At 34.2% G+C, this 23,915-nt stretch overlaps 1 protein-coding gene and 1 long non-coding RNA gene across 5 annotated transcripts in view; one reads left to right on the top strand and one right to left on the bottom strand.

Moving 5' to 3' along the window:
* Positions 1-17,688, bottom strand: part of LOC148625581 (glutamine synthetase-like) — a 32,650-nt gene extending 14,962 nt beyond the window's left edge. Inside the window, exons 1-2 of one of the 4 annotated variants that reach the window (XM_088569159.1) lie at positions 17,608-17,688; positions 6,031-6,185 (exon numbers count right to left, since the gene is read on the bottom strand). In XM_088569159.1, coding sequence (XP_088425285.1) covers positions 6,031-6,181 — 151 coding nt within the window. In that variant the 5' untranslated portion in view covers positions 6,182-6,185; positions 17,608-17,688. Of the gene's footprint in view, positions 1-6,030; positions 6,186-6,549; positions 7,117-17,607 lie in introns of those variants that run through there. The other 3 variants (XM_088569158.1, XM_088569162.1, XM_088569161.1) reach the window with 3 other exon arrangements.
* Positions 17,689-19,655: 1,967 nt separating this feature from the next.
* LOC148625580 (uncharacterized) lies at positions 19,656-20,765 on the top strand. The gene is made up of 2 exons (XR_015919944.1): positions 19,656-20,259; positions 20,625-20,765. It is a non-coding gene; the product is annotated as an uncharacterized LOC148625580 (long non-coding RNA).
* The last annotated feature ends 3,150 nt before the right edge of the window (positions 20,766-23,915 follow it).

The raw sequence follows: 23,915 nt of genomic DNA, 5'->3' as shown, positions 1-23,915 counted from the left end.
ATAGTGGCCTTTGACCTTCGAACTTTGACCCCAAGGTTAAATTCCTGTTTTTTAGGTGACAAATTTGGGTTTTGGATGTGGACTTGTGATATCTGGCATCTTGGTAGATCAACAAAAGAATATGTGGCATGTACCACCATGGATAGTAGCCTATATGCACATTGACCTCAAGGTCAAATTTCTGTTGTGTTACGATGACAAACTCGTGTCCAGACTGTAACTTTTTTTGTATTGAATGTGGGCTTCTGATATTTGGCTTGGAGTAGATCACCTAAAAACTGTGTGTTACTATGAATAGGGGCCTGTGACATTGAACTTGGACCTAAAGGTCAAATTCCTTTTTTACAGTGAGAAAGTGTCTGGAATATATCTAAATCATACTTCTTTTTCAACTGGTACTTATTTATATCGATTATGAGTGCTGCATTAAAAACCGAAAACGTTTCATACATAATTGCCCAGAAAGTGGGGGAGTTGAGCACAGATATGGATTCCATCTCAATGATTTCTTGTTTCTTTTCTAATATTAAATTCAATGACATCTGCAAAGCTTGAATATTCTTTCCATATTTGGCCGAGATGTTTAGTCTTTTCAGACATTTAAATATATATCCCAAATATCATTTTATTTTTCCAAATCTTGCAAATATGATGTTGATTTGGGTTTGATGTACATGTATTTAAAGATTAATTAATTGCAATTTTTATATTATATTATGTTGATGATTCTGTACTGACAGATAAAAGCAGTTAAAAATTGTGATATAAGAATTGCAAATATAGTCAGGTATAAATAAATGGTACTAGTCACAAACAAATAAATGATATTGCCAAATGTTGCCTTTTACTATAGATAACTTCAGATTAACATGTTTGCATGACTTAGGAAGGATTGAGTGTCCTCAACAAAATTGGCAAAGCAATGGTTGAAATAGTATTAAAATTAAAAACAAAACCGATGCAAAAATATATAATTCAAGTGAAGCATAAAATAGGGTGTTATATTAGCTCCCGTGCGTCAATTTAGCAGGGCAAATCAGGAATTTTCTATGTATGTTTAACTCTCCTTGACAACCTAAAGCACGCATAAGTAAAGCCTGTAGTTACATTGTATATTTTTAAAAATAAAAAAACAAAAACAAAAAAAAACTTTTAAATAAAGTGATATGTATCCTATAACAGATGACTATATATATATATATATATATATATATATATATATATATATATATATATATATATATTAGACATGAGAAGCGTTCGTTTATCGTGCGTTTGGTGAGCGTTTAGCGTGCGTTTGGGTATCGTGCGTGCGGAAACCCTAAACGTCTCATAGAATGTACATAGGGGCGAACCTTTCTGGGGACGAACTAGTAGTAGATACTAGACGGATTTCCAAAATACGGCACCAGTTAATATATACGGACAAAATGTGTTGTGAGCGAGATGTCAACTGCAAGCTTTCGTGCCGAAGAAAATGACCAACAAAGAGTCGGAAGTATTTTCTTTGTTTTATTTGTTAACCGATGACTTTGAAACTGCACTTTTTTAATGTCAAATCGTATGTTAGTACATGTACTAGCGCTATATTTTAAGTACATTACACCTTTGTTGAATTTTAGGACATTGTTTGTTTGTTTGTTTGTTGGGGTTTAACGTCCGAGCAGCAATATTTCAGCTATATTCAGACAATGAACATGAAATGGATGATAAAATGAACATGAAATGAAACAAAAGGATGGGTCACAAGGATAATAGGGTCGACAAATTTTGATTGCCACTGGAAAAGGGGGGATGGGTAAGGTCGGGCAATTTAGCCTCCTGTGGCGGAGCGCAAAGGTTCCTACTCCTCGAATACCACAGCAGGGTTCTTTAACGTGCGAGGAACGTGGCATCTTTCCCAACACGGTGCACCACTATGGTTTGCGGTCAGGTTTTCCGTATTATAGCCCGACAACCCAGCATGTAACACGCCAAGGGTACATGTATGTTGCTGTCATCGTTCGTATTATCAACAATGTCTGTAGACACCTGGTTTTCATGCGATAACTTGAATGTTTGTTTGCTGATCTTTATGACAGTTTAAAACAGGATTCCAAATCCTAAAAGGAAGCTTTCTTTTGATTTTAGGGATTTTTCCCCAACCATTTAATAATGAGATGCAAAAAGGGCAAAAAACAGCTTTTCACAGAATTTATACATATAACCCCATTAAAAGCATTATGATTCCTTTGATATTGTTCCACAATATTCTATACCACTTTGATCTTTGATAATATATTACAAGGTTCAATACCACCAAAAGAAGATTGGAGTTGATTTTGGGGATTAATACTTGAATGCATAAAGGGGCCTAAAACTAGCATTGTGCGTATGTCCGTATAATAACTTGAGTAAATGTGAATGAATCTCACTTCCATTTTACTACAAGGTGCCAACATAGAAAAGCCTGGGATTGATTTTTATACAACCGCAAAACATGTTGTTGTTTATCAATAAGGCGCTGTCGACGTTTTGTAGACACTTGGTTTTCTTGTGATAACTTGAGTATAAGTTTGTTGATCTTTATTGAATTTTTATAACAACTTATCAAACCACAAAAGGAAGGTTGGTATTGATTTCTAGGGTTATAGCCACAACCATGGCCTGAAACAAACAAATAAGTGCAGTAAATGATATTGTTGCACAATATTCCATACCACAATGATCAAATGACTTTGATTGATTTTGAACTTTTCAGAAATTAGGGACCAGAAACATGCATTTTCATGATATCAAGAAAATAGCTTGTTTGTTTTTGGTCCAATTTTTTATTTAGATTCCTTTTAAAAATCCCTGTCTGCATTTTTCAATCAGATTTCAAACGGTTTTGTTTGTGATTATCAAGTTATAAGGGGTCAAAGAAAGGTGCCACACCTGAAAAAAATGACAATTTTATTTAGGTCTGATTTTGAAAATTTTGAATGGAATTTCAAGTTTTGTGCTGTATTGTGTCCAAACAAGTTGTTTCCATAATGAATTGTAAGTCCCTATGACTAAATATGTCAAATTATAATATTATGTCCACACTTGCCCCAACTGTTCAAGGTTTAACCACTGCGCTCATACCATGATGCGCTCAGGGAAGCTTTTTTATCTGATTTCTGGACGATAACTGGATTCAGAATTTTGCCACAAGGTACCATATCCCTATGGGAATTGATTTTGCAGGTTTAGACTGGAACCATTTAGTGATAATGGCCAAAATTATACCACTTCGTTTCTGGTTAAATTTTTACCCTGTGTCAAATTTCATTTTGTTATTAAATATAAAGCTTTGTTAAGTTTGAATGATGTATCAATACTTTTCCCAACTGATCATGGTTCAACCTCTGCGTTAGTATCAAACTGAGCCATACAAACATTTTATTGTTGGATAATTAATATATGGTTCACTATCAGTCTGACCTAAAGATATTAACATGGCGTGCACAGAGATAATTTCCATCAAATGATTAAAATATCTAGTTTTTCTTGGTTTATTTGAAATACTGAATCTTGCTATCATGTACATGTATATAAATTTTCGGTCTGGTTCATAAATCATTTAAGTTTGTTAATTAGATGTTATGTCATACATGTATGCATGTATATGAATTAAGAATTAGAATTATGAACTGAGGTTATGTAGATTTAAACATATTTTTTACTGATATGTTAGGCCATAAACCCTAAATGTTAAATCAAAACTTTGACCAAATTTATCAGTGCCCAACAAAAAGTGGTGGTTGCCATACAGTGATCACTTTGTCCATCTTCATCAAAAACTCGTGTCCGAACTTTTTTGTCTTTTGATGTACTGTAGGCTTTTGATATTTTGCATTTTGGTAGATCACATAAAATGATGCATTGCATACCATGGATTGTGACCTATGACCTTGAACAGTGACCTCAAGGTAAAATTTATATTTATTTTCAGTGACAAACTTGTGTCCAGACTGTATTTTTTTGTATTTGGATGTGGGCTTTTGGTATTTGGCTTTTGGTAGATCACCTAAAGAGTATGTGTCACGTACCATGGATAATGGCATATGACCTTGATTTTTGATCTCAAGGTCAAGTTCCTTAAATTCAGTGAGAAACTTGTGTTTGGATTATATATGGTTCTATACTTCTTTCTCAACTGGTAAATATTTTTGTTGACTATGAGTGCCATATTAAAAACCCAAATTTCGAGTTGGAAAGCTTTTTCCAAATACATTTCATAAAAATGGCGTAATTCAAAGGGGGTGGCCACACAGATGGATTGCATCTCAATGATTTCTAGTTTTTTGTCTAATATTAAATTCATTAACAGCTTTACAGCTTGAATATTGTGTCCATATTCGCAACAATTTTAGCCTTTTGAGACATTTCAATATGTATCCCACAAGTAATTCTATTTTTCTAAAACATGCTTTCTTTGTTGGGGTTTAACGTCCGAGCAACAATATTTCAGCTATATTCAGACGATGAACATGAAATTGATGATGAAATGAAAAACGGATGGGACACAAGGACAATTGGGTGGACAAATTTTGATTGCCACCGGAAATAGGGAGAGATGGGTAAGGTAGGGCAATTTAGCCTCCTGTGGCGGAGCCCTATGGTTCCTATTCCGGGAGAATACCACAGTAGGGTTCTTTAACGTGCGCGGAACGCGGCATCTTTCCCAACACGGTGCACCATTTTGGTTTGCGGTCAGATTTTCCGTATTATAGCCTGACAATCCCAGCATGTAACACGCCAGGGGTACCCCATTCCACCACCTGGGGCACGCATCCCAGTTGCTCTGTGGTCAGAGCGCCCTAGCCCCCGGCTAGGGTTCTGAGCACTATTAAGTCGCCTTTTACGACAAGCTTAGCGCTGCTGCAGGCCTATTCTTTTAACACCCGGATCTGCACGGGGCTCTAAAACATGCAGATCTTATGTTGATGTTTGTTTGAAGTGTTTAAAGACTGATTTGACATTATCATATTATATTATGTTGATATTACTGTACTGACAGATAAAACCAGATAAAAAATGTGATATATGAATTGCAAATATGGTATGTTATAAATGAATGGTACTAGACACAGACGTATAAGTTACGTTGTCAAATGTTGGCTTTTACTGCAGTTTACAGATGATTTAAGATGCAACACTTTTGCATGGCTTAAGGGGTAGGTTGAGGCAGGGAAAGTGCCCTCACTAAATTGTTGAAATAGTAAATTAACAAAAAAGCAATGCAAAATGATATAATTTTAGAAAAGCATTAACTACTGTGTTATATAAGCTCCCATGCATCAAATTAGTAGGCCAAATCAAGAATTGTCAATGTTTGTTAAGCTCTCTTCGACAACTTTAAGTACGTGTATGTAAAGCCTGTAGCTATATCTATTTAGAAAAAAAAACTTTCGAATAAATAAATATATTGTGACTTGCTTACTGATACAGTGTCTTAAGATATTTAAGTAATGAGCACTTACATGTATAATTAAAGGACTTCTTTAAATATGATTTTTTTTGTCATCAGATGTGTTTTAATGTGTCTTTTAAAGACCAGTGAACGTGACCCGAAGGTATCTTAAGACATGGAATTCATGTCTCAAGATGTCTTAAAACAGGATTTCAAGACATTTAATCATCTCAAAATGTCTCAAGGCATTCCTTTAAGACACGTCAAAAATTTAATCCTAACGTGTCTATAAGACATGACTTTAGATGCGTCTCAAGAATTTAATCCTGACGTGTCTCAAGACATCTCAAGATGTCTCAAGACACTGAGGTTTCTTTGCTATGTAATAATCCCTTGGACTTCGATAACTCAAACATGTGAAGGTTCTTGCTGATTTTACCATTCTCTCGACTTAAGGGACAGCAAATTAAATTGCTTTAAAGAATTCAAATTTTTTCCGCTGTCTTTCATAATTTTTCGTTTCAGAGCCACGAAATTTTTATTACGGGAAAAGGGAATGGCGTATTCAATTTCCTTTAACACAGTCGTATTCTTTAGTGCATAAAAAATACCTTTTATTCTCCGTGGTTCCTGTTCTACAATTTTAATTTTACTGGCCATTTCATATCCAGTGTGAAGCGGCCAAACATATTCCAAAATGATGCCTTCTCCTTCTTCAGTATAATCGGGAAGCAAATTATTCCAGCGACTATTAGAAACCATTTTGCTGAATCAAAATACATATTAATCACTGAATCATTGCATCAACAATTTCTGATAGATACGTATTTATTTTCATGAAAATACTTTTTTTTTCTATAAAAAAGTGGGGTTAAAGAAAAAAATGACTATTATTTGTTCATTTTTTAACAATAAAATTATCAAAAGGGAATTCCGATCCCCCTTTTTTTCTCCTGGACCTGGTTAATGAGAAATTTAACAATATACTTTCATCTTTATATGAAGCCTATTGTAAAATTGGTGCGCCACTGTTTGTGTGCATTTTTCTGTCGTATGCGATCTATAAAAAGCAAGATCAGTATTTATAAGGTAAAGTGTAACAAAGCACAATACTATGTCTGCTGACTTACCTTGATTTATTTCACAACAATTGCACAGAGATACTGCCCAGGTGGTATTGTGATTTACGATCTGTCAACTTACAGATAACGATGTTCTCTACCAGACAACGGGGTTTAGGGTTAATTTCGCATGCCTTATACAGGTATATATCAGATAAATGAAGACATTTTCTCTGTTTGCCTCTTTAAAAAGACATATTAATCAGAAGAGATCAATCATCTCACATGCTTTATATTAAATAAAAACGTTTAATTCCACTAGAATATAGTAACATTAAAGGAAGCTTTTCAGATGGAGTCAAGGTCACATTACACCAACCACACAATATTCAACATACAACTCCATTTTTTTTTCCATTGAGACATTGACGCGATCGACTCAAAGAGGGATCATGCGCAGATTTAATATAATTTTCACCCTGGAAATGTGGGGGAGGGGGTAAGATGCAAAATCTGCCATCCAATTTAAATAGCATTTCAACGCTTGCTCGTTGAAAATTTGTAAAAAGAAATTATATATATAGAATAAAAATTAGTACTCTTAACCATATGTGTGAATGTATATTTTAGTACATTTACATATCATAGGAAAAATATAACATTTGAGTAAATTTAATTTTTGGCTTCATCAATCTCCTTGTGAAGCATAAACCAACTGGCTAAATATGTAGTTTGTCTCGGGAAAGGGGGGGGGGGTTACTCCATATTCGAATGTAGCAAATTATAAGAAAATGGTAAATTATCTAATCAAACATATTAAATAGCAAAACAACAGCGTTAGAGCAGAAGCGATTAAGTGCATACAATAAGCGTAACAATAGCAAAGCAAATACATAAGCAATGCAAAAACGCAATACAAAGCTACGGAACAAATTGATTTGTAAATGGGACACATATATGTACCTGAAAACAATGGTGTGTTGATGAATAGGGTAGTGCAAAGTAGAATCGCCCAAACGGCAAATAAGAAAATGAATGCTGAAATGATATTTCTCTCATGAATCGATTGCGACCATTCACAACTCTGTGCAACCTCAAATAAGGAAATGAATGTTGAAAAAGGAAACGAATGTCTATGCAAGAAAATGGATAAAACGAGAACAAGAAGATATTGATTCTCTGTCAGAGTGATGAAAGGCCGTGAGGTCTTTAATTTTGAAATGAATGAAAGTTTTAAGTAGGTCAATGAGTGCCAAGGCTACATTGGTTTTCAAAGACCTCGATGTAGCAAAACGTTGTCTACAGTACATGACAAATATGTTGTCGTACCAGCAGACGAAGCCCAAAACAACATTGTTGTTTGTCTGTAAAACGTTTTATATCCAATGTTTATTATCAGAGGTAGATTGGTTTGTTTGTTGGGGTTTAACGTCCGAGCAGCAATATTTCAGCTATATTCAGACGATGAACATGAAATGGATGATAAAATGAACATGAAATGAAAAAAAAGGATGGAACACAAGGATAATAGGGTCGACAAATTTTGATTGCCACTGTAAAAAGGGGAAATGGGTAAGGTCGGGCAATTTAGCCTCCTGTGGCGGAGCGCACAGGTTCCTACTCCTATCGATTACCACAGCAGGGTTCTTTAACGTGCGAGGAACATGGCATCTTTCCCAACACGGTGCACCACTATGGTTTGCGGTCAGGTTTTCCGTATTATAGCCTGACAACCCCAGCATGTAACATGCCAGGGGTTCCCCATTCCACCACCTGGGGCACACATCCCAGTTGCTCTGTGGGCAGAGCGCCTAATCCCCGGCTAGGTTTCTGAGCACTATTTAGTCGCCTTTTACGACAAGCTTAGCGCTGCTGCAGGCCTATTCTTTTAAACACCCGGACCTGCACGGGGATCTTGAAAACTACCTTCTATTTTCGGACCATGCATTGTATTGAATGCACAGGATAATACTTTGTGTACTTTTTTATCGTTGAAATAATAACCAGACAAAATGTAAATGTTTGGCGGTATAATCAGATAGAAGCTGAGAAAAGAAAAATTATAACGAAAATTTAATGTTTTACACTTTTATAAATAAAGTTCCATTTATAAATTTTAAGGCGAAGAAAATTTGTCAAGTTTGTTAGTAATTAAATGTTACGAAGAACAAGAAATGTGGAATGACGGACGGGATGATTTCTATTTCCCCCCAAAACTGTGTTTGCAGGGGTATAATGAAACTATTTTTTCCCAAAAACCCTCATTTCAATAGTTTCATGTATATATTGAGTAATTATACCAGTTATTAATACAGGTATATGTTTTAACAGAAACAATGAAATGAGTTGATTCGTAAAAAGAAATCACTTGCCATTCGGCATTTCGTTGTATCTTCATAACATAATGGTCGTTTATGATATTATGTGCATACATGTACTATTGTACGTGGGTTGAGATAGTCCCCTTACAATATTCCCACTCATTAACCACAATATGGTTTTCATGTATCCTTATACCTTCCAGTTATGAACATTTTTGTCGCAAAGAAAAAAGCTAACACATTTTTGTATTTTTGGGTCATTTATTGTACCTCTATATGGCAAATATCCTTTTTTTACTTTCTACAAAACGAAGTAAATTGTCACATTAAGGTTTCATCAAGTAGACAAATATACAGCTTTCCAATTGTACCAGACAACTTCCGGTAACAGTTTGGGGTCTGGAATTAAAAAAAAAACAAAACTATTCCCCTACCCCATAGAAAAATCGCATAAGTTCACATGTCAAACCCCTAGAGTATCTATGGCTTATTTGGTATTTTCTGTTTTGTACCATTATAATTGATACTTTTGTGGTTATTTGATGATTTGTAGCAATTTTTATTGTCAGAATTTATAAAAAAAAAATGCAAATATTCGATTTTCTGATACAAAGTGCACCCGTGCAGGTCCGGGTGTTAAAAGAATAGGTCTGCAGCAGCGCTAAGCTTGTCGTATAAGGCGAATTAATAGTGCTCAGAAACCTAGCCGGGGATTAGGCGCTCTGCCCGCAGAGCAACTGAGATGTGTGCCCCAGGTGGTGGAATGGGGTACCCCTGGCGTGTTAAATGCTGGGGTTGTCAGGCTATAATACGGAAAACCTGACCGCAAACCATAGTGGTGCACCGTGTTGGGAAAGATGCCACGTTCCTCGCACGTTAAAGAACCCTGCTGTGGTATTCGATAAGAGTAGGAACCATAGGGCGCCGCCACAGGAGGCTAAATTGCCCTACCTTACCCATCCCTCCTTTTTCCAGTGGCAATCAAAATTTGTCGACCCTATTATCCTTGTGACCCTTTTTTTTTCATTTCATGTTCATTTTATCATCCATTTCATGTTCATTGTCTGAATATAGCTGAAATATTGCTGCTCGGACGTTAAACCCCAACAATCAATCAATCAATCTGAAACAAAGAGGCATAAATTCGACTCCACAAGTTATTTCTCAGCTGAAACGTGTCAAATTTTGTAACATTCAACTGATAATTCAATTTTCGACATGATTAAACCACGAAAACTTAATTTTCCCGAAAGAGCGTAAAATATTACTCCTACCCCTAGAAATCTGATATCGGTATTTAACAAAATTCTCATTCACAGCACTGTAAAACGTATAGTTGATGGGCTGGGAGGGTCCACCGTGCAAACCCCATTCTTCCAATTCATGGTGTTCAAAGTTGCATTACCACTTGAAAACATTGCGAATTACCAGTGAAATGGAAGAAAATATAAAATTCCAGGAGTTCCCCCTTTTAATTTAAAACTCAATAATGCCACATTGAAACTAAAAAATACACGCCTAAAATTAGGATATATTAATAATTAAAACAATAGCACCCAACATACTCGGGCTCATTTGAAAGCTGACACTATTTAAATGTACTGTATTACACAAAAGCTTATTTAAACTACGATAAATTGAAAAAAGGCAATAACGGGTTATATAGAAGAAATTCTGAAAATTCCTTTTTTACGATTTTATAGCAATTGTAACCCTGAATTTTTCAGATATGTTGGGTACATCATTACCTTAATTAGGAATGCCTATAATGTGAGTTTTATAGTGAATGAGAATTCTGTTTGATTGATTGATTGATTGATTATTGGGGTTTAACGCCCAAGCAGCAATATTTCAGCTATATTCAGGCGATGAACATGAAATGATGATGATGAAATGAAAAAAGGGATGGGACACAAGTGTTATAGGGTCAACAAATTTTGTTTGCCACAAGTATAGGGAGGAATGGGTAGGGTCGAGCAATTTAGCTTCCTGTGGCGGAGCGCAAAGGTTCCTACTCCTATTGAAAACCACGGCAGGGTTCTTAACGTGCGACGAACGTAGCATTTTTCCCAACACGGTGCACCACTATGGTTTGCGGTCAAGTTTCCGGTATTATATCCTTCCAACCCCCAGGCCCCGTGCAGGTCCGGGTGTTAAAAGAATAGGCCAGCAGCAGCGCTAAGCTTGTCGTATAAGGCGACTAAATAGTGCTCAGAAACCTAGCCGGGGGTTAGGCGCTCTGCCCACAGAGCAACTGGGATGTGTGCCCCAGGAGGTGGAATGGGGTACCCCTGGCGTGTTACATGCTGGGGTTGTCAGGCTATAATACGGAAAACCTGACCGCAAACCATAGTGGTGCACCGTGTTGGGAAAGATGTCACGTTCCTGGCACGTTAAAGAACCCTGCTGTGGTATTCGATAGGAGTAGGAACCTTTGTGCTCCGCCACAGGAGGCTAAATTGCCCTACCTTACCCATCCCCCCTTTTTCCAGTGGCAATCAAAATTTGTCGACCCTATTATCCTTGTGACCCATCCTTTTTTTTCGTTTCATCTTCATTCTATCATCCATTTCATGTTCATTGTCTGAATATAGCTGAAATATTGCTGCTCGGACGTTAAACCCCAACAAACAAACATCCAACCCCCAGCATGCAACAAACCAGGGGTACCCCATTCCACCACCTGGGGCACACAACCCAGTTGCTCTGTGGGCAAAGCGCCCAGTCCCCGGCTAGGTTTTTGAGCGCTATTTAGTCGCCTTTTACAAGCTTGGCGCTACTTCTGGCCTATTCTTTTGAAACCGGGACCTGCACGGGGCGAATTCTGTTTGAAAGTGAGACCAGTTTTCTAGGGGTAGGGTTAATATTTTTTAACATTTTTTAGAAAATATTTCTGGGAAATTAGTTTTTCGTGATTTATTTCAGTAGAAAATTGAATTATCTATCGAATGGACCCAAATTTGAGACACTTATTATGCGACATTTTACAGGAAAATCGAAAAATCTATTTTTATTGCATTGTTGCATTGTTTTCACATTCTGCTATTTGTTGGTACCTATATGTGTCTGTTTACTTCATTTTGTAAAAAGAAGAAGTTCGAAAAAAAAAAGACAAAAAATAAAATGAAAAAATGAAAAATATCTTCACCGTTACCATCGCAACAACCAGTCGTTAGCAACCACCAATTTAGTGCCTAATAATCACAAAAATGTCACAATTTGAATGTAATTATATACATCTAATGATGGAAATTTTTCAAACTACATAACTATAGTAATGAAGTGTGTCTAAATAAAACAAATTATAATAAAGTACAAACCAATCTGATTGGTTAAGATCTGGTTACCATAGCATCCAAAATTCCTAATTCTTGACATTTGGAAATATACGAAAATAGACTATGTTCAGACCCGTTTTGCCAAGACTGAAAGAAGATATAATTAAAATGTATGCATGCATGGATGTGTAGCAGGACCTCTCCTCTGGAACATATAAATAATACAAATATGTAGCATATCTTTGTTTTTTTTGCTCATCTGGACCCGAAATCACTGTCCATAAAGACTTTTCTTCTTCTTAACGCTTTTCATACAAACTTTGTCAAGACCATTTTTTTTTTTTTTTTTTTTTTGCTTTTGACGTAGGCTTCAAATATTTGGTATGTTGGTATATCCTCTCAGGACAGAGTGTCGCGAACCAGAGTAGGTGACCTTTGACCTTGACGCTTATCCTCAATGTCAAATAACATATAAATTTTGGAAAATACGATACATATTTTTGTTTCAGTCATTACTTTTTGGTCTTTTTACTTAGATATCTGATCTTTGGCATAGGTTTATTACACCAAGGTGGAGAGTAATGTTTAAGATAGGTGACCTTTGACCTTGACCTCTGATCCAAAGGTCAAATAACATAAATAATTTGACAAAATACCATACAAAACTGTATCTTGGCCATGAGGTTTTATGTCATTCAATTTAGACATCTGATATTTGGTATTGGATTGTATAACCTTTAGGTGAGGCGTCACGTACTAGATAATTCAAACTTAACCGTTGACCTCATGGTCAAATAACATACAAAATTTTGACGTTGCCCGGATCATAACTTTTTTGTCTTTCGACCTAGACTTATAATATTTAGTATGTTGGTATATCCTCTTTAAGTTGAGTGTCGCGTACCAGATCTAGAGTAGGTGACATTTTACCTTAACCTGTAACTTCAAGGTCAAATAACATAAACATTTTGGCAAAATACTACCCAAAGTTTTGTCTGGGCCATGACTTTTTTCTCTTTACATAGATATCTGACATTTGGTATGTGGGTATTTCACACCAAGGCGGAGCGTCTTGTACAAAGGTGTGCAACTTTTGAACTTGACCTATGACCTCATGGTCAAATGACATACCAAATTTTGGCTTAAGGCACCGACCATTTTTATATTGAGGAGGGGGCTGGTATTTTTTTGAAAAAAAAAATATTAATTTCAATTTGAAGAAAATTTTTTTTTTAATTTCTGTGGCAAGAAAAAAAGTTCCACAATGTTAAAAAAAATAATAAAGTTGTATTCTGTTTTTCGTAAAAAAATGTTTAAGCAGAAAAAAAAACATTAAAAGAAAAGAAAAGGAGAGGAATCTCGTGCATATAGTGAATGTATCATAAACTACAATTCTACATGTTTTATTATATTTATGTATAAAGAAGTATTCAACAAATGTCTTTAATATTAAGATTTTACGATTTATAGTCGCAAAATTCATGATGTTATAATGAGCAACTTAATGGATATCAATATCCAGAGTCAGTTTTACATTAATCCAGTATGTTAAACAAACAATAAGAAAGATGCACAAAGATACTCGAACTACCATTAAACATTGTAACTAATTTAGATTTTATTCCCATCAGAGAAAAGATTAGAATACCAAGCCGTCCAATTATTTCCCATTGTGAAAATTTCGTTGACTTCTTGACTAATTCTTGCTTCCTATATTTAAAAACCAAGTAACTTATGTACAAGACAGCTCAGATCTTTTACAGATTCTATATGACAACAAAGTTCCTATGTTCTTATGACATGGCAAGTATGTATACACGCATGTTAAGTGGTTCAACTAATTAAGGCAGCTGAAAAAAGTTCATCTTGAAATGGAAAAAGAATATCCTACTGTGAAAGTATTATTATTCACTGGGTACCAATATTCGTGGTGTTCTTGGAAAGATCAAACCACTAAATTTAGTTCAAACAAAAAATAGAGATTTCCAAGAGAGAAGTGCATACATTCCCGTCTCATTTCATTTTGGAAAATGTCATTTTTAGGAGCAGGAGGGGATGTTGATCTAATTAGTTTTATTTTGGTCTTAACAAGAAAAAAATATCCCATTGAAATGAATCTTTACTTTCATATGCACTCCCTTGATATTTATATAATATTTTCCATTTATTCTTATCACAAGATGACTGGCAAAAAAATCTGCTATATTCCTGAAAACAAAATATAATTCATTTGCTATTGAAAAAAATCAAATAATTTTAAAAAGCGCGGAAAAAAAATATTTATCAAAATTGAAAATCCCAGGCCCCCCATTGTATAAAAAGCGTCAGTGCCTAAATTAATGACTCATTTCATGAAATATTTCACCTCATAATATGTCATAAATATGGAGAGTCACTTGCCAATTATCACTTGTGCTTAACTCCAGTAGCAGGACTAATAATCATTTACACACCATTCTGTTATGGAATACGTGTTTTCTAAAGGGTATAATGTTTTTGACCCGTCCGTCTGTCCGTCAGTCCATCAGACCATCTTCAGTTTTTTTTTTTGGACTTTTTTAACACTTGCAGATATTGGCGTGAACTTTTGGTTTACACGTTCACCATGATAAGTTACAGGTCAACTTTACGTTTCGTTCCCTCCGTCAAGTGTACCGTTTGTTCCGCTATGATGATATTTACTTTAGATTAATTAAAACTTAAAGAAATTAATGTCTGGAGTTTGAAAATACCATTCTGAGTAACAGAATTTAGTTAGAAGATAAAGGATTGTTTTCTTATCGTATATTTTAAGCTCACCTGAGACGAAGGTCAGCGCGAGTTATTGCCTTCACTTTATGTCCGTTATAGTCTGTTGTCATTGTTAGTTTTTTTTAAAAAAAATTTTTTTATTTTATTTTTTCACAATCTTTTTAAATGCCCGAAAAATCAATTTTAAAAATCTTTTTTTTTTTTAATTTTATTTTGTTGCAATCTTCTCTAATGCCCTGAAAAACCACTTTATTTTTTTAATCTTAAAATTAATTGGTTTATTTCATAATTTCCCATTTTTTTACAATTTGCATTTTCTATACATATATGTTTATTTTTTGAGAAGGTAGCGAAGGCAATTATCTTATAAATGGACATGGAATATTTATTACCTTACGTCGTCTGATAGATACAATATTTAATAAATCAACTGTATCATACAATAGCTTGTTTTAAATATAGTATTTTGAAAACTTGTCTACAACAGGCAAAACACAAGAAAATTTGATATTCTTAATACCCAACTTTACGATTATATAGCAATCATAACTCCATCATAAACAACTAAGTGTCGAAAAAGATATGATAGAGACATAGTTTTCTAAATGACCTAAATTTGAGTTAGACAGGGTTGGTATACCGTAAATCAACAGTTTACATTGATAATGAGACCTCTTTTATAGGGATAAGGGTAATATTTCTATGTTTTGTGCTTTTTTTTTCTCGCTAGAACCATGGTTTCCTTCATTACTCTCTCAATATTTAAAATAGTTTCTCTTGGTTTTACCTTGAAGTTAATCAAAATTTACTACCGAATGATTCCAAATTTGAGACGATTTATTAATTGTAGAAAGGAAAGCATCCTACCATTATTGAAAATAGGAAAAAATTCAAATCGCAACATAATTTCATTAAAACTTTAAAAACAAAGAAAATGTTATACTGAAACATAAATACCCATGAAGTTTAAAACGTGTCATTATAAGCATTTTGTGTGGAGTAGAGGCATGCAATTTTCATTTTTTTTTTAAATTGTAAGTGTGTAACCTGACACCATTGTACCTAATTGATTCGTAAATGAGACATACGAATGGACCCGAAAACAATCATGATTGCGTTGATGAGTTGGGTAGTGCATGATTGACTCGCGAAGCCCAAAATGTACATAACAATAATGAAAATGACCTAAAATGCCTAATAAGGACATGATGGCTTAAAAAGAAAGAAATGAATATTGAAAAAGGAAATGAATGTTGAAATAAGATCTCTGACCCCTCCCGAGTCGATTGCGGCAATTCCCAACTATGTGCCACCTTAAATGGCGAATAAGGAAATGAATGTTGAAAAAGGAAATGAAAATTGAAATGAGATCAGTGACCCCTCCCAAGTCGATTGCGACCATTCCCAACTCTGTGCGACCTAAAATGGAGAAAAAGGAAATGAATGACGAAAAAGGAAATTAATGTTGAAATGAGATAATGTGATCCCTCCCGAGTCGATTGCGACCATTCCCAACTCTGTGCAACCTCAAATGGCGAATAAGGAAATGAATGTTGAAATGAGATCAGTGACCCGTCTCGAGTCGATTGGGACCATTCCCAACTCTGTGCGAACTAAAATGGCGAATAAGGAAATGAAAGTTGAAAATTAATGAATGTTGAAATGAGATCAGTGACCCCTCCCGAGTCGATGGCGACCATTCCCAACTCTGTGCGACCTAAAATGGCGAATAAGGAAATGAATGTTGAAATTAGCCCTTGGTCTCTCCCGAACCCCATCTTACAATCGTGTCTTAAAAGATGCTTAATGGTTTGTTACAATTTAAAAATTTATCATTTGTGAAAAAACCTATGAGATGTTTCCTATGATAATTTCCAATTGTGTATTCGGATGTTGAAAAAGGAGACAACTTGAGCTCCGTTACAAAGATTATCTCACATATCGTGCAAGAGGCACATTTGTAAATGGTCACAGGAATAGTAATAGTCCCCAGTACTACTGTATTTTACCTGAAGTATCAAAAATCACTTATTGTATTTATAGTTTAAAACAATTACTTAATGACCATAGTGTGTGATCGGTTTAATGATTTATACTTTTACTTTCGAGCGGCCCATTCGAATTGTCAAATGAATCAATCATTGACCCCTTTTATTTATGCATAGTTTAATATCCTTACAGATTTATGCATTAAGGCAAATGTTTATGAAAGTTACACAATCAATCAATTATTCATACCGGACTTTCATACTGCCGAAAGTAAAATAAGTCATACAATGTAACTTTTTGCTAAAAATGTTTGGCCAAATTATTTGAGAGTAAAAATATTAAGTAGCACTCCAGCTAAGGATCATGCAAAATGTGATTCATGGGTAAAAAGCCTACATATTTTTATTTTTGATATTTTGTTTGAAATGTAATAGTAAAGAGAAATAAACATGTGGTTTTTCATATAACCCGTGCTCTTAGGAGATAAAAATTATATAGAATGCACTGTAATTTTAAAATTAAGGGAGATAACTCTGTAAATGGCGCTAAAATACAATAGAATCTACTGCATTTTCAATGCCGATTATCTCCAAAGGCAGATTTGAATGAATAATTACACATTTCATAGTATAGACCCATAAAACAACTTAATTACAAAAATAAAAATATGTAGCCTTTTTTGGGGTGTATCACATTTTTCAGATTTTGCATGATTCTTACAAAGACAGCTACTTAATTTCTAAACCATTAACATTCACAATTAATCTAAGAATGCAAAAGAAACTAACCTTAATAATATTTAAGTTGAAGTCCGATATGGAAAAACTTAAGTTGATAAGAATATAGGTTGCTAGATTCGGGTGAACATAAATACCAACATGTCCGTTCAGATACTTAGGTTAGAGTGTTCAAATAAAAAAGGAATTAAACCGCGACGATTACCAACCAATAGATGAAGAGAAAAGAAGTGCGTACTAATCAAGCATGAAAAAGAATATAGAAGATTACGACTAGATTGCAATACAATCACCAGTTCCGTTGGTCGAAGTAAAAAAAGTATAACATAATACATATTCATACAAGTCAAATATTTTTTTTATTACACAATACATTTTAATATTCTTATAAAACAACATTGCAGACTGTTACATATACGTAAATATACAAAGTTCCAACATATTTTATTGCTGTTAAAGCAGTCGGATTGGACACAAGATGAAGTCCTCTCCAGTATATACATAAATATACGTGTTTTTACATGAAAAGGATAAACGGTGCCAAAAAATGATTTGGCAAAAAGTAATACTAGCGTTTTGTTAAAATATTGTAAGACGGACATTAACATTTTTTTTAAAAAGTAGCAGTCTTTTTTTAATCAGATAGGAGTGATTCATGTATGTCAAAAACCCACCAAATTCACATTTATTTATTGTTCAGATAAGAAAACTATTTTTGGTTTTTCAAATGTTTGTTTTGCTTTTGAGATAAAAATTATACAGATTGTGAATCAAATTTGCATTTGCAAGAGTTACCATTTGGTTCGAATTATTTGATTTTAGTGGAAGATGAATGTACGGTTTTCTCAAAAGTGCAGATCAAAATAAAAAAAAATTGTCGTTATATAAATATATCGCCTATGTAGACTGAAAAGAACACATCATTTCTTTGGTGGGTTTTTCTACACCCTAATTCACATCTACTATAGGCAGTTTCTTAATTTTACATGGACTGTTACTTAAAAAATTACTAAATTACATGTATCACCCATTGAAAGCTACACAAGCGTCGCCGATGTCAAACACAGTAAAAGGGCTTGTAAGTGTCGTTTTCGTTTTATTTTTTTTCCGGAATTCCTACTGTTGAAAACATTCAAAACTGAAGATCGATTTGTATCTAATTTGTGAGTTCCGGGTATCTCAATACGACCAGCCTATGGAAACAAGAGTTCGGAATTCTCGGACTTTTACATGACTTTTGAACTAAAATCAGACTTCCGAACGGTATTTTGTGAAAAATCATGCTTTCACATTGGGGGGGGGGGGCGTCTGAATTTGAGTTTCGTGTACTCACATATGGACATATATTCCACCAAAGAGTAAGTGACACATTAAGGTGAATACAAATGAACCTGAAAATTGTAGTTTGAGATAATTCCAAACCTTCTACAAAAAACGCCAAACTATTTAAAATTTTCTCCATTGTGTTTTTTTATCAGCAGCTTGCTTATGAACTTCGGCATATTTGTCGCTAAATTAATGTTTTATTTGAATATATTTTTTCATTTCGAACATGACAGTTTGTTTTTATTTCAATTGTTTGCTATATTTTTTTTGTTTTTATATTTTTATATATCAAAAAATTGATTAGCAAAACGAACGAATATTAATGATATGCATTCATTATTGTTTACAGTGTCGCCATGATGAAAATACAAATATTTTATTTAGCTCGAGCACAGTTACAATAATGAAAAATTATGATAAATAGCTTAAGTGTTTACCATATACCATGTATTTGTTAATTATAATTTGTCTAAATCATGTGCAGTAGTCTAAGTAAATGAGTGCAGTTCAAATTACAGGAGATATGGACCTTATGGTACACAAAAAACTTTCTTAAGCCTTATACGTGTATTGTATACATGTTCCATAGTCCATACTAACATTTTTAAAGACATGAAGAGTTGTCGTTGAGTCAATGACTGTTGATTTTCATTTAAATGAAACAGTCTATGATACAAACTTTTTGAACATGATGAGTTGTACAGTTACTTGGTTATAGGGTAACACAAACAAAACCTTACAAGATCTGTTATTTGTGTATCCATATTTCATTTTTGAGAACAAAAATAAATTCATGTACAAGGTCAAGGAAACTCCAGTGAAACAAGTATTGCTGAATAGTTGACCAAGAGCAATCAAAAACAATATTTAATGTTCCTTGGTATTATACATGCAAGTCATATGAGAACATTTCATACATAACTTGAGGTAAACTACATGAATTATATGATTTGGAAATTAATCTAAACATTAACATACACATTTGTATGACCTTATATAAGACACAATTTCCAATTTTTTAAGAAGTTCATCGTGTTATATATTTTTACTTTTTTAATAGATCCATAAATACAAGCTGTTGACTTACATTGTATATCTGTAACTAAGGATAAGAAACTAGTTTTATCACTCATCAGATTTCTTTTGCACAGTATGTTGTCATGAACATGTACAATTATACCATAGTCATGACAATATGATAAAAGTCTATCCATGTTGATTTTCAGTATCTCTTTCCATATTAAAAGGAAATATGTTTTGATATTTTCCACAAAATTTTAGATGCAGCCATTATGTTCATCTACCAACGATACAAGTTACCAGACAAGTCATACATAACAGGAAGCTCTGTTCAAATGAAGTATGATAATAGATTGTGTAGGTATTTGAGGTTCTGTATACAATATTTTTTTTTAATTTTGATTTAGGGTGTTCCAAAAGGAGGAACCACCTCTTTTATTGGGAAATGTTGGAAGTAATGTGGAATTCTTTTTGCAAAAATGAGGAAATTAATAGCTTGGACCCTCACTTTCACAGTTCCCATTACACTTAAATGAAGGTTGTAACATAGACGTAATATTTTAACATAATGGGATGTTTTGTTTGAAGAACAAAAACATCCAATGAGCCATATAATGTAGGGTTTACTTAAATAGAGGTCTACTTCAATACAGGAATCATGAATCACAATAACTTTGAATATGAGTATTATGTATATTTATTATTGATTTTCATACTTCCAGGTCATTCATGGCATATATATGACTGAAAAGAATTCATACATGTATAATTTAGATGATCTTCAATGCTGTTCAAATCTCTGCTTGCACTGTAATGAAAGCTGATATGAAGCTGAAGTTTGAAAATAAAGATTTTCAAAATCATATTTCTTATGCAAATGTACAAGGTTTAAATGTGTTGTGTTTCAAAAGTAAAAGTCACTTTCATACATGTATACAATTACAGCCATGTACACTTCTTGACAGTACCATTCTGGAATACAACCTAGAATCCCTTGCAATACAAGCTGTCAGTCTATCAACTGAGCTAAAAAATTACTTCATTGTTTTCTCTAGATTAGGTTGATTATGGTCTTTTGTAAATAGTTTTACTTTATTTGTTTTTGGGCCTTTTTATAGATTGCTTAATGGTATGTGGTTTGCCCATTATTGATAACCATGTGGTGATTTCACTTCTAGAAGCTTAATCATTACTTGCTTGGTTTTTTGAATGACTATCTGATTGGCAAACATAAATGGTACATGCATTTAAGTTTTCTACTTATGACTAGTGAGTGCTAAATCTTTCATTGCTTCTCAAACAAGTAATTTTGTGTAACAACTATTTGGCTAAGAAACTGTTGATTCTGTGAGGTAGCACTATGAAACCGCCTCAAAATGTCATAATAGTAGAGTAGTATAAAGCAGGATCATTTCATACAGTAAAACATTCTTGTCCTGAAATGCAAGAAATAATTGCAATATGCATTGAAACCACAACCAATCAATGAAAAAAAAAACAAGTTCCATGGGTAAACAGAATAAAATATAAACATTCACAGACATTAAAAATTTTGAAAAGAAGGATTTATTGTTGAATTTTGAGCTAATCATAATCATGCCATGTACTTGTACCTATAATTTACATTGAATTGGTCTGAATTCATGGTTTCCTTGTATAAACTCTACAAGACTGGTAAATTGTGATTTTTTTTGTTCACAAGTTAAGAGAGATGTTGAGGTGAGGATAATCATACCATAAGCTCATGATGCACCTGTTTAATAGGACATTTTATCGAATGATTATTAGTCAACTGTGCTGGTAATACCTGTTTATTGATCAGAGGGGGTTGGCACCCCTCCTTTTTACCAGAAAATTAGTCATTTTCATGTGTAAAATTGACAAAACATGGAAAATAATGTCTTGGCATCACCATCACATTGGCTTGCACCTCTCCTTTTCAAAGTGTCTGGAGCCGTCCCTGTTCACTAACCTGTAAATAGCCTTCATCATATTTTGCTTTAACCGTTTAGCATGAAACAAGTTGCCTGTTTTGAAACTATTTTAATATTCTCCATAAAAGCAAAAAAGAAATATATAAATAAGCAATACAATGCTTAGTTAGCAAACCATGTTGCACTCCAGCAATGCTAGAGGTTGTCTGGCAAGCTATTTTCTGACTTGATGCCATTCTGGGGTATAGTGGAACGGAATTCCAACCTCTTACGTTGTAGGAGTAACAAGGACGGATCCAGGATTTTAGATAGGGGCGCACAGTAAACATTCTGCCGAGCGAAGCGAGGTGACACAAATTTTGAGGTTAAATTTTTGAAATATTTTAGAGTGGGTGCAATGTAGATATCTTTTGTGGTAAAATTGGCTTGAAATTTAAAGTTTCAACTTGAAACCGCCTAAATCTACCCCTGACAACCCATGCTTTGCAAATTTTAGGGGGCGCACGCCCGCCACTCCCCCACCTGAATACGCCTCCGAGTAACCATGTTGATTTTTATGAGTGGGGGTCGGGCCAGGATCACATTTGAAATAGAAAGGTAGGACAAGATATATGATTTTATATAAATACAAAGATGCAATAGGCGAATAAAAGTTCTGGTTTGAATATTACATAAAAAGATCCAGGACACAAAATTTGACTATATAGCCCCCTTGTTTCCCCTTACGATTCAAATGGATATAGAAATTTATCATTATTTACCTGGGAGGGGGGACTGGTCATTTTGAAATCATATAAAATTTTCTTGACCCCCCCCCCATGATATTTTCTTATCCCCCTTAAAAACATTTTTTTTTAAATGTGATACCCCCTCTATTAAACATGCGTATGGAGTTTTCATATAACTCCTACATTATGCCAGAGCCAGAAACTACGCAGAGTTTTTGTATCGCGCTAGAATTCTAACAAATAAACTTTTGGAACAGGGTTGTGTTGCTACAAGATTGAAGTCATCCTTATAGAAGTTTTATGTTATGGTCGTCATCATGAAATCGTGGATCGCTACGGTGCATCCATCTGCGCCATGAAAACTGATTTGTTCAATGTGTCATGGTTTTCCTTTCCTCTTTCGTCTACCCCGGACTTGACTTTTTATGAGCAACTCGACGGGTGTTTCTAGAAAAGCAGAGGACGCTTACCCTACTGGCGCACCTGGTCCATGCTCCAAGTTTTTAGTGGAGTCATAGTTGCTCGTTTGCTTTTGTTAATTTGTATATTTGCTTTTAACAAAATTTCATGTTCTTTGTACGTCTGTTTTCCATGTTTGGTCTTTGTCCCTGGATAACATTCTTCTTATTACCGTTATAACCGTAGTTTCTTTGATTACTCTTTGAAGCAAAAGCAGTTGAGATGTTAAAGAATTCTTACAATAAAAAATTCAAGTCTTCAATTCCAAAACTTGATACTTTGGAAAAGTCTGATCAAAATCAAGCAGAATCAGACACAGCTCTTGAGATTCAAGATATTGGTAAGGAAATTGAATCGTCAGCAGATAAGTCAGACCAATTTGATTTAATAACTGTAAATGTTTTAGGTTCTGATGGTGATGTTAGTGTGTGAACTTGATTTTACCAGAGATCGTGCATGTGACAATGAAATATAATGTTTAAAGGTGGTAAAATATGTTTTAATTTGACTGGTGTAATGCTCTGCGTAACTAAAAATTTGGATCCCTCTTGAAATCCATGTGCAAAAAAATGACCCCCCTCTTTGAAGTTATAAAAAAAACTGAACCCCCCCCCTATTCCACTTACAGAAAAAAATGACCCCCTGGATATATGTACTTGCTTTGTTTAAATTTTCAAATAAATGTCTGCGGTTTGAATATTATTTGTAAATTATTATATAAAGGATGCCGAATCTAGAGGATTAACCTAAAAAAAACAAAGCTGTTATGCACGTGGCTAATTACAATATTCGTTATGTTTCGGCTAAGTTTACAGCCAATGAAATGAACATCTCGTTAGCGAGAACACAGCGTTACTTTATATATTTATCGGGCATTTTTAAAGAACCCAAG

This window comes from Perna viridis, chromosome 2 (genome assembly GCF_037379345.1).
Source record: "Perna viridis isolate PV_CMFRI_1.1 ecotype Kerala chromosome 2, ASM3737934v1, whole genome shotgun sequence".
NCBI classification, from domain to species: domain Eukaryota; kingdom Metazoa; phylum Mollusca; class Bivalvia; order Mytilida; family Mytilidae; genus Perna; species Perna viridis.
Note: the sequence above shows the minus strand (reverse complement) of the source record. Positions and strands in the feature narration are given on the sequence as shown.